The following is a 13956-nucleotide window of genomic DNA, read 5'->3' on the forward strand; positions in this document are numbered from 1 at the left end:
CTCCTGATCTTAATGGGAATGGATCTAGTTTATCCCCATTGCAGATGATATTAGTTGATGGTTTTAGATATATACTGTTTATTGTTTTTAGGAACGGCCCTTCTATTCCTATGCTTTCTAGTGTTTTTAGTAGGAATGGGTGTTGTATTTTATCAAAGGTTTTTCTGCATCTATTGAAATAATCATGTGATTTTTGTTGGTTTGCTTGTTGATGTGGTCAATTATGTGGATGGTTTTCCTAATATTGAACCAGCCTTGCATTCCTGGTATGAATCCTACTTGATCATGGTGAATGATTCTTCTGATCACTTGCTGGAGTCTTTTTGCTAGTATCCTATTTAAGATTTTTGCATCTATATTCATTAGGGAGATTGGTCTATAATTTTCTTTCTCTGATTTTGACCTGCCTGGCTTTGGAATTAGTACCATGTTTGTGTCATAAAAGGAATTTGGTAGAACTCCCTATTTGCTTATTATGTCAAATAGTTTGTATAGTATTGGAGTTAGCTGTTCTTTGAATGTTTGATAGAATTCACTGGTGAATCCATCAGGCCCTGGGGATTTTTTCTTAGGAAGTTCTTTGATGGCCTGTTGGATTTCTTTTTCTGATATAGGATTATTTAAGAAATCTATTTCTTCTTCTGTTAGTCTAGGCAATTTATATTTTTATAAATATTCATCCATATCACCTAGGTTGGTATATTTATTGCCATATAGTTGGGCAAAGTAGTTTTTAATGATTGCCTTAATTTCCTCTTCATTGGAGGTAATGTCCCCCTTTTCATCCTTGATGCTGTTAATTTGCCTTTCTTCTTTCCTTTTTTTAATTAGATTGACCAGTACTTTGTTTATTTTGTCTGTTTTTTCAAAGTACCAGCTTCTAGTCTTGTTTATTAGCTCAAGAGTTCTATCACTTTCGATTTTATTAATTTCTCCCTTAACTTTTAGGATCTCTAGTTTGGTTTTCTTCTGGGGGTTTTTAATTTGTTTGTTATCAAGTTTTTTGATTTTCATTTCCAATTCCTTGATCTCTGTCCTCCCTAATTTGTTAATATATGCACTCAGGGATATGAATTTTCCTCTAAGTACTGCCTTGGCTGCATCCCATAAGGTTTGAAAGGATGTCTCGCCGTTGTCATTTTCCTCAACAAAATTATTAATTGTTTCTATGATTTCTTCTCTAACTAACCGATTTTGGAGTATCATATTATTTAATTTCCAATTTTTGATTTGGCTCTCCATGTACCCTTACCGATCAATATTTTTATTGCCTTGTGATCTGAAAAGGCTGCATTTATTATTTCTGCTTTTCTGCATTTGAGTGCCACGTTTCTGTGACCTAGTGTATGATCTATTTTTGTGAATGTGCCATGTGGTGCTGAAAAGAAGGTGTATTCCTTTTTGTCCCTATTTATTTTTCTCCATATGTCTATTAACTCTAATTTTTCTTAGATTTCATTCACCTCTTTTACCTCTTTCTTGTTTATTTTTTGGTTTGATTTATCTAAATTTGATAGTGGTTGGTTCAAGTCTCCCACTAATATGGTTTTACTGTCTATTTCCTCCTTCAATTCTCCTAGTTTCTCCATTAAAAATTTGGATGCTATACCATTTGGTGCATACATGTTGATTAGTGATATTTCCTCATTGTCTATACTCCCTTTTAACAGAATATATTAACCTTCCCTATCCCTTTTAATCAGGTCTATTTTTGCTTTGGCTTTGTCAGATATCATGATTGCAACTCCCACCTTCTTTCTATCAGTTGAGGCCCAAAAGGTCTTACTCCAACCTTTAATTCTAACCTTGTGAGTATCAACCCACCTCATATGTGTTTCTTGAAGACAACAAATGGTAGGGTTTGGGATTCTAATCCAATCTGTTATTTGTCTACGTTTTATGGGTGAGTTCATCCCATTCAAGTTCAAAGTTATGATTGTCACTTGTGGATTCGCTGGCATTTTGATATCTTCCCCTAGTTCTGACCTTTCTACTTTAGCTATCTCCTTTTGAACCAGTGATTTACTTTAGGTCAGTCCCCCTAGTCCCCTCCCTTGATATGCTTCCCTTTCTAGCCCCTCCATTTTTATGCTCCCTTCCCCTCCCCCCTCTCCTTCCCTCTCTTTTTGTACTCCCTCCCCCTCCCCCTCCTTAATTTTCCTTTCTTTCTTACCCTGTTGGATAAGATAGAATTCAGGATCCCACTGGATCTAGATGTTCTTCCTTCTCAGATTTGATTTCACTGAGAGTAAGGTTTAAGTAATTCCACTTTACGTTCTCTTCCTCTCCTCATATGAGAGTTCTTCCCCTCCCCTTCCCATGTGTTCTTTATATGGGAAAGATTATTTTATTAAGTCTCCCCCTATTTCTTGAAGTAAATCTTAGTATTGTCGATGCTTCCCCTCCCTTTTCCATTTTTTGCCCCCACTTTCACCAAATCTTCTTGATGCCCCAATCTTTCCCTGTGCATTTTTCTTCTAACTACTCTTATGATGCATACAATTTTTGAGAGTTACACAAAACATTTCCCCCACATATTAATATATATAATTTGATGTAAATGTAGTCCTTATAGAAGAGAGTTTGACTTAAAGAAAAAGATAAGATTTATCTCCTTTTCCCTTTCTTTCATATTTACCTTTTCATGTTTCTCTTGCTATCTGTGCTTGGATATCAAATTTTCCACTAAGTTCTGTTCTTTTCTTAACAAATGCTTGGAAATCTTCTATTTTGTTGAATGCCCATACTTTCCCCTGGAAGTATATAGTCAGTTTTGCTGGGTAGTTGATTCTTGGTTGGAGACCCAGCTCTCTTGCCTTTCTAAATATTGTGTTCCATGCTTTGTGGTCTCTGAGTGTGTTAGCCACTAAGTCATGTGTGATCCTTATGGGAGCCCCCCTATATCTGAAGCTCCTCTTCTTGGCTTCTTGTAGGATTTTCTCCTTTTCTTGGAAGCTCTTGAATTTGGCAGTTACATTCCTGGGGGGGGTTGTCTTTTGGGGATTTAGTATAGAGGGTGTTCTATGAACCCTTTCTATTTCTATTTTGCCCCCTTGCTCCAGAACATGTGGGCAATTTTCTTCTATAATCTCCTGTAGAATAACATCGAGGTTATTGTTTATCTCTGGTTTTTCGGGGAGACCGATAATTCGTAGGTTGTCTCTTCTTCCTCTGTTTTCCAAGTCTGTGACCTTTTCAGTGAGATATTTTATGTTTTTTTCTAATTCATTAATTTTTTGGCTTTGCTTTATTGATTCTTGCTGTTTTATGATCTCACTTTCTTCAAGTTGCTTAATTCTGGTCGTTAGGGAATGGTTTTGCTTTTCAGCTTTGTCTGCCCTTCTATTAGATGCTTCCAGATATTTCTCCAATTGTGCAGTCTTATCTATCAGACTGCTGATCTCTTTCTCCCATTTTTCTTTCCAGAAGGTTTCCATCTTTTGGGTAAGCTCCAGTTTGAGATCTTCCAGAGCTTATTGATAGTTTCCATTTTGGGAGGCATGTTCTGATTTTTTTGGATTTCATCCTCATTCTCTTCTTTTCCTTGGGTACTTCCACCATAAAAGTTTTCAATAGTCACCTTTTTCCCTTTCTTCCTGGAGGCTTGATTTTGGGCCATGTGAGCCATCCCTTTGGTGGTTTTATTCCCTTTTCCTTTTTGGTCTGGGGTCTGGGTGATATGGGCAGGTTTTCTGTGAATTTAGGTTTCCTCAGACTATTTCTTCTCAGGCTCCGAGGTTTCTTATAGCGCTGGGGCCCTGATCACAGCCAAACTGCTCAGGTGTTCAGCTCCGCCCAGATAATCAGCACGTGGTCCACCCCTGGTGTTTAGCTCCTCCCAAGTGCTCAGTGTAACCACCCCAAGTACAGCTCCCTGGGCCCCCTGTGCTCAGCACAGGATTCTCCCGTGAAACCGCCCTGAGACATTTCCTGGCAGTCCCCAGATCCCAAGGACCCTGGAGTGCCCCCCCCAGACAGAGACGTTCCCCACTCACTCGCTGTCCCAGTGAGGGCTCCGGTAGCTCACTCTGGTTTGGTGGGGGAGGTGGGGGGGGGAAGGGTGGCTCAGTTCACGTTTCTGTGCAAGCTTTTCCTCCTTCTTATTATAGTGTGGAAATGTTCAAACCCCACATACCTTTGCCTCTGTGGTGTACTGGGGAGTACTGGGGAGTCCTTCTGTTCCTCCAAAGGTGATTTTTATGTTCCTTTGATGTAGTCTGTTTCGTTCGGTGCCAGGGAGAGGAAGCGTGTGGCGTCTAGATTGCAGCCATGTTTACCTGGAAGTCCTTGTTACCATATTTATAAGCATTTATTTGTCAAAACAGAGAGTTTCATAGAAGCAGAGAGACAGAGACAGAGACAGAGAGAAACACACAGACAGACAGACAGAGAGACAGACAGAGGGAGACAGAGAGAGACAGAGACACACACACAGAGACAGAGACACACAGAGAGAGAAAGAGACAGAGAGACAGAGAGAAGTCCCAGCCTTTATAGATCTCTTTCCCCAATTAACTCAGGCTGGGCTTGCAGGAGATCAAGAGATAAGGAAAACTCAGAGAGAAATCCCCAGCACAGAGAGCCAGTTAGTTCCAGTGGAGAGCTACAAAAGCCCCCCCTCTTTTCCTCTTTTTCCTTTTACATTCCCCAGCTCCTCCCTGCCTGGCTCAGGCACATTGATGCTCAGGATGCTCATGCAGACACTGACTCCCCAGGGCAGGGCAGCAGACATGTGACTTTGTGTCACCTTCATCCCATTGCTGGGGCCCTTGGGATCAAAGTTGTAATGGGGGTCCCCTAGATATTCCCCTTCACATAGTAGTTAGAAACTTCTCAGCACTGTTCTGGAGCATCCTAGAACTACTTTTCTCAAACCTCCATTGGACTTTTAAAGCCTCAGCTTCCAGTGCTGACTGACACTGACCAAGGATGGGACCTTTAGGTTCCTCCCTTCTCTGTGGGTCAGTTTCCTCCTGTAATTGACTAGAGGTGGGCTCTTCATTCTGATGTAGATTTCAGCTCTCTGTGCTCTGACTTGGGTTGTTCTAGGAGGTGGTGACGTTCCAGGATGTTGCTGTGGACTTCACGCTGGAGGAGTGGCGCCTCTTGTCGCCTCCCCAGAAGGAACTGTACAAGGAGGTGATGCTGGAGAATGCCCAGAACTTGCTCTCTCTGGGTAAGGAGCCTCTCCCTGGTGCCCTAGTCTGCCTTCCAAGGGAATGTCGCCCTCAGCAGCAGGCAGGGTTAGGAGCAGTTTTCAGTCATCAGGAGGTGCTCCTGAAGTCAGAGATTAATTCTGTGTGGAATAATCTCAGAGGTCAAAGTAATGTCAGAGCTGATTCTGTCTCGCCTTTTCCCTGGCCCAGAATTGTGTCTTCCAAACCCATCTGGGAAAACTATCAGGGAAGGTTTTCCATCCACCCTCTTCCTCTCTAGAGTGGATCTACGATTTGGAATATTGTTCTCTAGTTCATACCTTCTGGGTGTCCCCAGCAGAGCAGGGTTGTCCTTAGTCTTCCTTCCTATTGTCCTAAGCCTGCAGCAGTGCTTGGTGAGAAAGGGAGGGAAGGGAAGAAGCCTTAATAACAACCTGTTCTTGTCCAGGTTTTCTGCCAAGGGTTGGTTTTTGGGTCTTTTGGGGGGAATATTATGGCTCTTCTTCCTCACCTTCATTTTCCACATTTGGTGACACAATTATCCCCATTTTACAGTTGAGGAAATAGAGAATTGATTAAGTGACTTGATTTGAGGCACACATATAGAATGAAAAAGAAAAAGGTAATAGGGGGGGTAGCTGGGTAGCTCAGTGGATTGAGAGCCAAGCCTGGAGACGGGATCAAATCTGGTTCAAATCTGGATCAAAACCTAGGTTCAAATCTGGCCTCAGACACTTCCCAGCTGTGTGACCCTGGGCAAGTCATTTGACCCCCATTGCCTAGCCCTTACCACTCTTCTGCCTTGGAGCCAATACACAGTATTGACTCAAAGATGGAAGGTAAGGGTTTTAAAAAAAAAAAAAGGTAATAGGGAAAGGCCAAGGCAGATTAATGGTGAAAATCCACCTAGGAAACTTTCCTTGGGCCAGTGGACACAAAACCCCCAGGAGACTCTGGTCAGGAAAAACACTATTTCTGTTTATTTGTAGATTGTAAAAATAAAAGGGGAATGTAAAAACTAATATAGGGATGGACTTGATTATTGGTAATAAACTGATTTTGATACTCTGCTTCCTGTGCTAACAAAGTATCTTCAGTTTATATCAGTGAAGTGAACTTCTCTTCAGGGCAAGGCGCAAGGACACTAAGGAGACTTTTGTTATAAAGACAAAACATTTATTGAACTAGATCAGATAAAAAGGATTTCTAACTCTAAGGGATTCTAACTACGCAAGTAAACTCCCAGGTTCCACAAGGAACTGCTCTTCCTGTGTTTCACAGGCTGCGCTACTCCTTCCTGATCTGACTAACCAAATTTTCCCTATTCTACAATAAACTAACAATATTATCCTTATCATTTTAATTGGCCTCCACGTTATTAAAATAACAAAGGCTGGCTGAGCCTCAAACAAGAATCAAGTTAAGACTGAGCAGACCCAGAGTCCAAACACAGGACCCGCTCTTTCTTTGGCCTTCTCCGAGTTAAACCATCTATAAAGACAGTGTAGTAGTGTTTCCCAAGTTGGAAAAAGAAAACACAAGTCCTTCAGGTCTTTACCTCAGACAGACAGAGAGAGGCAAAGCTGTTCCCTCCTCCAAGCCCTCAGAACCAGAGCCTGTGTGTGACTGCCAACTGCCAGAGACCAACCACCACAACCGGAGGGTCAGTGTCACAGGAAAACTGCCCGACTTGAGACTGACACTGCAATTCCTTCTCAAGCCAGCTTCTCCATCTCCTATCTCTAAATATAACAAGGCCCAATTTCTAATGTCATCCTTATAATAGGAAGGATAGAAAATTGATCAACAAGGTAAGGTGTCCCTGATACTAAATCTAACTCCTCAACACAGCCATCTACACCTCTCTCATGAGATAACTCTTCAGGTCTTCCAAAACTTCCTACCAGCTCCCTGTTCCACCTAAGAATCCCCCAAATCTACCTACCTACCTAGACTTAATTCCCAGACTGTTGTTCAGATAATCCTCAGGATTGTCTCCAAAAAGCTATTGAGAAGAGACTCAAAATGAGCTGAATCTCCCCCCCACACGCAAGGCTGGGATTGGCTCTTGAGGTCAAAACCTCAAAGCCTCAAAGGGTGGAATCTTCAGAGTACTTTAGCCAAGTTAGAACACAGCAAGGAGCGCCAGATGGCCTTCAAGATCTGCTCCAATGCGCAGAAACCTCCAAACTTTTCCTAAAACCAATGAGGTCCACCTAGCAAATGAGAGCTGCAGCTTTCCTTCCAGCTTAGGAACAGGAAGAGTCAGTTTTTTCTCGTTCAGGCCCCTTCCTCTCCAGCCCCCTGAATTCCAGAATCCTTTCCAGGGTTCCCGTCTCAATTTGCCTTAGTCCTCTTGGAGACAATTTCCACTTCCCTTGTACTTACTCTTGTCCCCCATAACCCTATTCCTATAAGAAGCTGCTTGGGGCCAGATTTGAACTGAGGCCTTCCTGCCACTCCCCTTCTAGCTGCCAGATAATAGAAAAAACTATTGACTGAGTTGAGTCTTCTCTACCAAAAATGCACCAGAACCAATTTTCTGGTTCCAGACTGGTTCCCTGACCTCCCCTTCGTCTCTCCACACTAAATGCTGTGGAGACTCTCCTCCAGGAAGGCCCATAAGTGTCCCACAGACCCTTCTTGAACCCTCTGACATCGTCAGGATGAATGGACTGTCTGAGAGATAGCATTGGGCCAAGGAGGATTGTTGAGTTCCCCAGGAGAAGAGGCAGAGATCCCTGAGAGAGAGAACAGTCCCCCAGGCTCAGAGAGGTGTCGGGGGGAGGAGCAGGCAGGATGATGGGATGAACGCCAATCCCTGGAGGTCCCTGGGTCTGGGGCTTCAGACTGATCCAGAACAATGAATGACCCTTGCACCTAGTTTGGAATTTTAGCAGTTTCTGGCAGAATACACCAGAAAAGGGGTGGAGGGGCTGTTGCTCATTCCAGGTCCCCCAGCAGGGTAACTTGCATATCCTACCCTGGGCTCCTGCATTAGAGACACTGAGAGGGAGGGCAGACTCCTGTGGGAACCACATGGACAGAGTCTCTGAGTAGAGTTATTGGACTCCCCCGCCTTTCCCTCAAGAGAACTCAATGACGAGCTTCTCTCCATCCTCCTCCCTGACTATTCCCCATTCCCAGGGCTTCCAGCTCCCCCAGAAGATGTGCTCTCTTATTTGGAGCAGAGGGAAGCCCCATGGATGCTGGAGCAAGAAGGCCTGAGGAGCTTCAGCCCAGGTGAGGGAGGGGGAAAGAGGTATGTGAGAGCTGGGGTGACCAGAGGCTTCTGTGTGCTCTGGGGAAGCAGGGCTAGATTTGGGGGCAGGAGGACCCGACTTGGAATTCTTTTTCAGATGTTTTAGCGGGGACTCCCTAGGCAAGTCCCTGCCCCCCTGAGCCTCAGTTTCCCCATCTGTAAAAGGAGGCTATTGGACTCCATTTCCTATCAGCTCCCTTCAGGGGATGGGTCTGTGACCCTCTGTGAAGTCATTTTTGGGGATCGAAGGTCCTGGAAGTCTCCTACAGGTGCCAAAAGGGTTTAGCTTATCCTCTCTGTGATCTTCATTATCCAGAAACATGTATGAGTGCTTTCTCTGTGCCAAGTCCTGGAGTAAGTAATAGGGGATATAAAGGGATGCAATGGGCATCCCCTGCTCTCATGGAGCTCACCAGCTGCTGGAGCAGACAGCATGCTAAGAATTCAGTAGATACTAAATCCAGTACAGTAAGTCAAGAGAAGGAAGGCTCTAAGTACAAGAAAATTATGGAAGATGGGCTTCAGCTTGGGCTCCAAGAAAGCCAGACTGAGGATAGTAAACCCAAAGTATGGCAGAGAAGACAAGGGAAAAGCATTGGCACAACTCACTGCAAATGGCCATCTCTAGCAGTTTAGCTCTGATCCTGAGGACAGACATTGGACGGTATCTCAGGCAGATGAAGGCTTCTGTGAGTGTTTGGAGCATTGGGGAGGTTTATAGGTTTCCAGAGGGAAAGAGTCATTAGTTCATTGGTGTTGGAAAGTCTGAAAAGGAAAGAACAAGAACTCTTTAGCTAGGAGAAGAAGGACCTTTTCCTCTGATCCTGAGGCCAAAAAGGAAAAGGAGGCAGCTGAGTTGGGTGAGATGTGGAGGATAAGAGAGCTCTGCAGAGAGGATCAGCTTTTGTTCACAGAAATATGAGGCCAAGTGACCCAGAAGGTGTGGGCAGGGGGTGGGAGGAAGCCATGAGGGAGAGCTGGAGACCAGGGAAATCTTTGGAAGGATTCTGTGGTGGGTGGCAAGGGAATCCATGTGGGAGATGTCACAGGATTGCCTTGCTATGGAGGACCCAGCTAAGATCAGGGAGCCTCAAGGTAGAGTGGAGCCAGGCATCTGGTTTGCTGCTTTTCCTCCTCTCCATTGACCTGCAGCACATCAGTAGGGGTGAAGACTGCTGCCTTCCTTGGAAGCAATCCAGGGCTAAGATTTGCAGAAATCCTCAGCTCCAGGCCCTGATCTCTGGGGCTCCATGTTTGGGTTGTTCTTGGACAATGAAGTGACCATGAGAGCCTAGACAGAAGCCTCTGGGATCTCCAGGATGGGGTCTGCTCAGGTAACTTGAGTCCATCATCTAGCAAAGTTACTGTTGACTGCTGAGAAATGAGGGCCAGAAAGAGACAGAAACAGGCCTGAGGCCAGAGCAGGCATTTGCCTTCCAGGAGAGACCAGAATGCAAGGATCCTGGTAGAGTTGAGAAACTAAAAGAATATGTTACACTTAGTCAGAAGCAGTCAGAATTTGATGTCATCATAAATGTACCTGAAAGGCATCATATTCCTGGTTAGGGTCATGTGGAATCACTGCAGGGGGGGAAACTATTATGTTTGAAATACTTGTTGTCCAGGAGAAAAATAGTTATAACAAAATTAGGCCATTATTTACTGCTTAAGGTGACCGTTACTAATGTTTACCTCAAGTCCCCTCAAATTTCTAAAGGACTTATCAATCACTAAATGGGAAGGGTGCAAAAAGACAAATAATAGAACCTGTAGCCCATTTCCTTTGAAAAGGACGATGGACTCAAGTTACTGTATGAGACATATTTTGAAACATGGATAATTCCATGTCTTTGTTTCAATTGTATTTCGTAGGAGGACTTGATGGTAGTGAAAAGAGGCATTTAAAGAAAAGTAATGGCTCTTTTCAAGAAGTAGGAAATGGATTAAAATCTTTTTTGTCTTCGGTAAATGCAAAAAAGAGGGTGGATTTTCTTCCTCTGATGTCAGATACTGCAACAAAAAAAAGTTGAAAGCAATCATGAAGGAAAATACATAATGCTTAAAGATAAGCTAGATCATGAAATAATAGCAATATTTAATATACTTACATCCAGTAGTGGTATACCTATGAAGATAGGATTGAACCTGTTGACAATGAAAATGAAATCATAAAGAGAGATTGAAGATGAATTGTCTAGTACTGTGGACAGAGCATGCCCAGTCACAAAATTTGGTTTCATCTTCCAGGCTTTGGGTCAAATCACTCCACCACTATTATGAGATCATGGTCTGAGATAGGAATGTAAGAATGACAGCCTGGACAAAATCACAGGATTTTAATGAAAACAATGAGATTATATGGGAGGCTCTTTTTTAATTAAATTATTCTTTAGCTTTGAGGTAATGACATTTTCAAAGGTTGGATTGTGTCCATTTCAGTTGGAAGACTTTTCTTCTTACCTGAGGAAATAGGATATAAATCAATTCATGTTCTGACAGTTGAGGAAAGGAAATATGGTTATTTGTGTGCATATGTGACTATGCAGATATGTTTTACTGTTTGTTTCTTTTAGAAGGAGAGATCAGACCGGAAATGAAGGCAGCTCCAACAGAGATGAGCCCTTCCGTGGAAGAAACAGACCAGCAAAGACTTATGAGTGATATTCCAAATAATGTAGCTTGGAGAGAATTCTGTGTTGAATCTCAAAATTCATCCCATACTGAACATCAGATAATGAATTTGGAGGAAAAGTCTGGTGAATGGAAGCAATGTGGAAAGACATACAGACAGAGAAACAAACTTGCTATTCCAAGAATCTATACTGGGGGGAAACCTTATGAATGCAGGCAATGTGGAAAGGAATTTAGTCAAAACTCTAATCTTGTTCGACATCAGACAATTCATACTGGGGAGAAACCTTATGAATGCAAACAATGTGGAAAGACATTCAGACAGAGATTCAGTCTTGTTCGACATCAGAGAATTCACATTGGGGAGAAACCTTATGAATGCAAGCAGTGTGGAAAGAGATTCATAGGGAGCTCCAGTCTTGCTGTACATGAGAGAATTCACACTGGAGAGAAACCTTATGAGTGCAAGCAATGTGGAAAGACATTCACAGTGTACTTCAGTCTTGTTCTACATCAGAGAATGCACACTGGGGAGAAACCTTATGAATGCTATCATTGTGGAAAGACATTCAGTCGGAGCTCCAATCTTGCTCAGCATAGGAGAATCCACACTGGAGAGAAACCTTATGAGTGCAAGCAATGTGGAAAGACATTCAATCATAGATCCCATCTTGCTGTACATCAGAGAATCTACACTGGGGACAAACCTTATGAATGCAAGCAATGTGGAAAGACGTTCAGATGGAGCTCCGATCTTGCTCAGCATCAGAGAATTCACACTGGGGAGAGACCTTATGAATGCATGCAGTGTGGAAAGACATTCACAGAGAACTCCAGTCTTGCTGTACATCAGAGAATCCACACTGGGGAAAAACCTTATGAATGCAAGCAATGTGGAAAGACATTCAGTCAGAGACCCAATCTTGCTGTACATCAGAGAATCCACACTGGGGAAAAACCTTATGAATGCAATGAATGTGGAAAGACATTCAGTCAGAGATCCCATCTTGCTCGACATCAGAGAATCCACACTGGAGAGAAACCTTATGATTGCAAGCAGTGTGGAAAGACATTCAGATACAGTTCAGATCTTGCTCAGCATCAGAGAATCCACACTGGGGAGAGACCTTATGATTGTAAACAATGTGGAAAGACATTCAGACAGAGATCCAATCTTGTTGTTCATCAGAGAATCCACTACGGGGTGAAGCTCTATGAATGATGGCAATGTGGAAAGCCATTCACATGAAGGTCCACTCTTGCTGTACATCAAAGAAACCTCAGACTTTCACATAGAGTTCTCACGTTGCTTTAAATCAGACAGTTCCCTCTAGTATGTCATAAGCTCTACTCAGATTAGGTCCAAATATGAATATGACTTAGATCTAAAGTATAAGCAAATTAAAGGAACATATAATAGTTTACCTTTTAGATCAATGTATTAATAAGGGAAGAATTTATGATCAAATGAGAAGTAGATAACATGAGTCATGCCATGGATTATTTTATTATCTTAAATTCAAACTGTACAAACAAAACCAATACAACCAAGTTTAAAAGGGGAAACAAGAAGTTATTACTTGCTTCGAAACAAGATTTCCAGTTGTGTGAAGGGCACCCTCTCCCAAGATAACACATGGAGTCTTCCCTGTATTCCTATGATTCTAGTGACATCATCTAGTGTGGGTCATGTTACTTGACGGGAGAGGGAGGAAAAACTGTTGAAGACAAGGAAGCAGGGGCTCTTTCTGGAGGAATTGGCAAAGAGGAAGATGGCGGAGGGAGCCACGTGGATAGCACACACATGGCCAAAAGTCTTTTCTCTTTAATTCTCTGCCTCTACCTATCCAAGTAAACTAATAAATTTTATGAAAAATAACTATAGTCCTAGTTGTATTTCTTACATTGTGGTGACCACTATGGAGAGAAGCCTCACTTCTCTTTAAGCTTTTTAGAGGAGTTTAAAATAGACCCCAGGGAAGATAAGATCAGGGCACCAGCCAGCAGCCACTACCTGCCTTCCACATCAACCAGAAAAGGCTACAGCTACCACAGATCTCAAGCTTGTTCAGATAAAATCTTTTGTTTTCTAAAGGGAATAATCCTCAGAGCCAGTTTGAAGCTCCCAGGTGGCCCCAGCCTTAGTTTAGGTGGGGGTGGGATGTTGGAGAGAGTATCAGGCAAGATTCCCTGGTACCAGCATCTTGGTGCAATCACAGCCAGTGTGCCCAAAGCAGGGCTGAACTCAAGTGCTTCCCCCTGCTTCCCAGTAGGGGGGCTCTGGGGCTGTAACCTAATTCAACCTCTTGCTAAGGTAGCTCCCTGTGGAGTATTTCAAGGGGGAAAATCCCAGCATGGTCCCTGGTCCCCACCCACACTATCCACTACCCTGAGCTGACAGCTTCCAAGCCCTGCAACAACCAGCAAGCACAGCTAACCCACCTGACTGGCCCAGGGAGCCTTCCATGCTCCCAGTTGTGAGGGTGGGGACTGGAGCCTCAGCCTGTACCAACTCCCTTGGCCCTGATCTCAGACCTTTCTAGCTTCCTAGCAAGTCGTTGAAGCTCCCTACTCCTAGCTGTGGCTAAAGGTGCACAGCATACAGGACATCACCACCAACAGAGCAAAAAGCTACAGGCAATTGATATACATATATATAAATTAAATATAATTACATAAGTTAAATCAAATTAAATAGAAGTAAATTTTTTAATTAAAATTGAATTTAAGTTTATTAAATGAAATATTAAATAATTGCACATACCACTTCAGTGATCTATTATTTCAAAAAATAATGACTTTTAAGAATTATTCATTTTATTATATATGTATATATTCATTATTAGTACTATTGAGTACTATTGCCTTGCATTGATTTCTAATTTAATCCTAATATAGTTTGGTTTT

General features: G+C 42.8%; 2 protein-coding genes across 11 annotated transcripts in view; both read left to right on the plus strand.

Annotated features, from left to right (window-relative positions):
• LOC103094308 (zinc finger protein OZF-like) overlaps positions 1-12928 on the plus strand; it is a 47308-nt gene extending 34380 nt beyond the window's left edge. Inside the window, exons 3-5 of the mRNA XM_056814555.1 lie at positions 5050-5176; positions 8304-8399; positions 10992-12928. Coding sequence (XP_056670533.1) covers positions 5050-5176; positions 8304-8399; positions 10992-12271 — 1503 coding nt within the window. The 3' untranslated portion in view covers positions 12272-12928. The remainder of the gene's footprint in view (positions 1-5049; positions 5177-8303; positions 8400-10991) is intronic.
• Positions 1-13956, plus strand: part of LOC100026020 (zinc finger protein OZF-like) — a 515718-nt gene that overhangs the window by 117396 nt on the left and 384366 nt on the right. The gene's annotated exons all lie outside the window — the stretch shown is intronic.

Source organism: Monodelphis domestica, chromosome 2 (genome assembly GCF_027887165.1).
Source record: "Monodelphis domestica isolate mMonDom1 chromosome 2, mMonDom1.pri, whole genome shotgun sequence".
Classification (NCBI taxonomy): Eukaryota; Metazoa; Chordata; class Mammalia; order Didelphimorphia; family Didelphidae; genus Monodelphis; species Monodelphis domestica.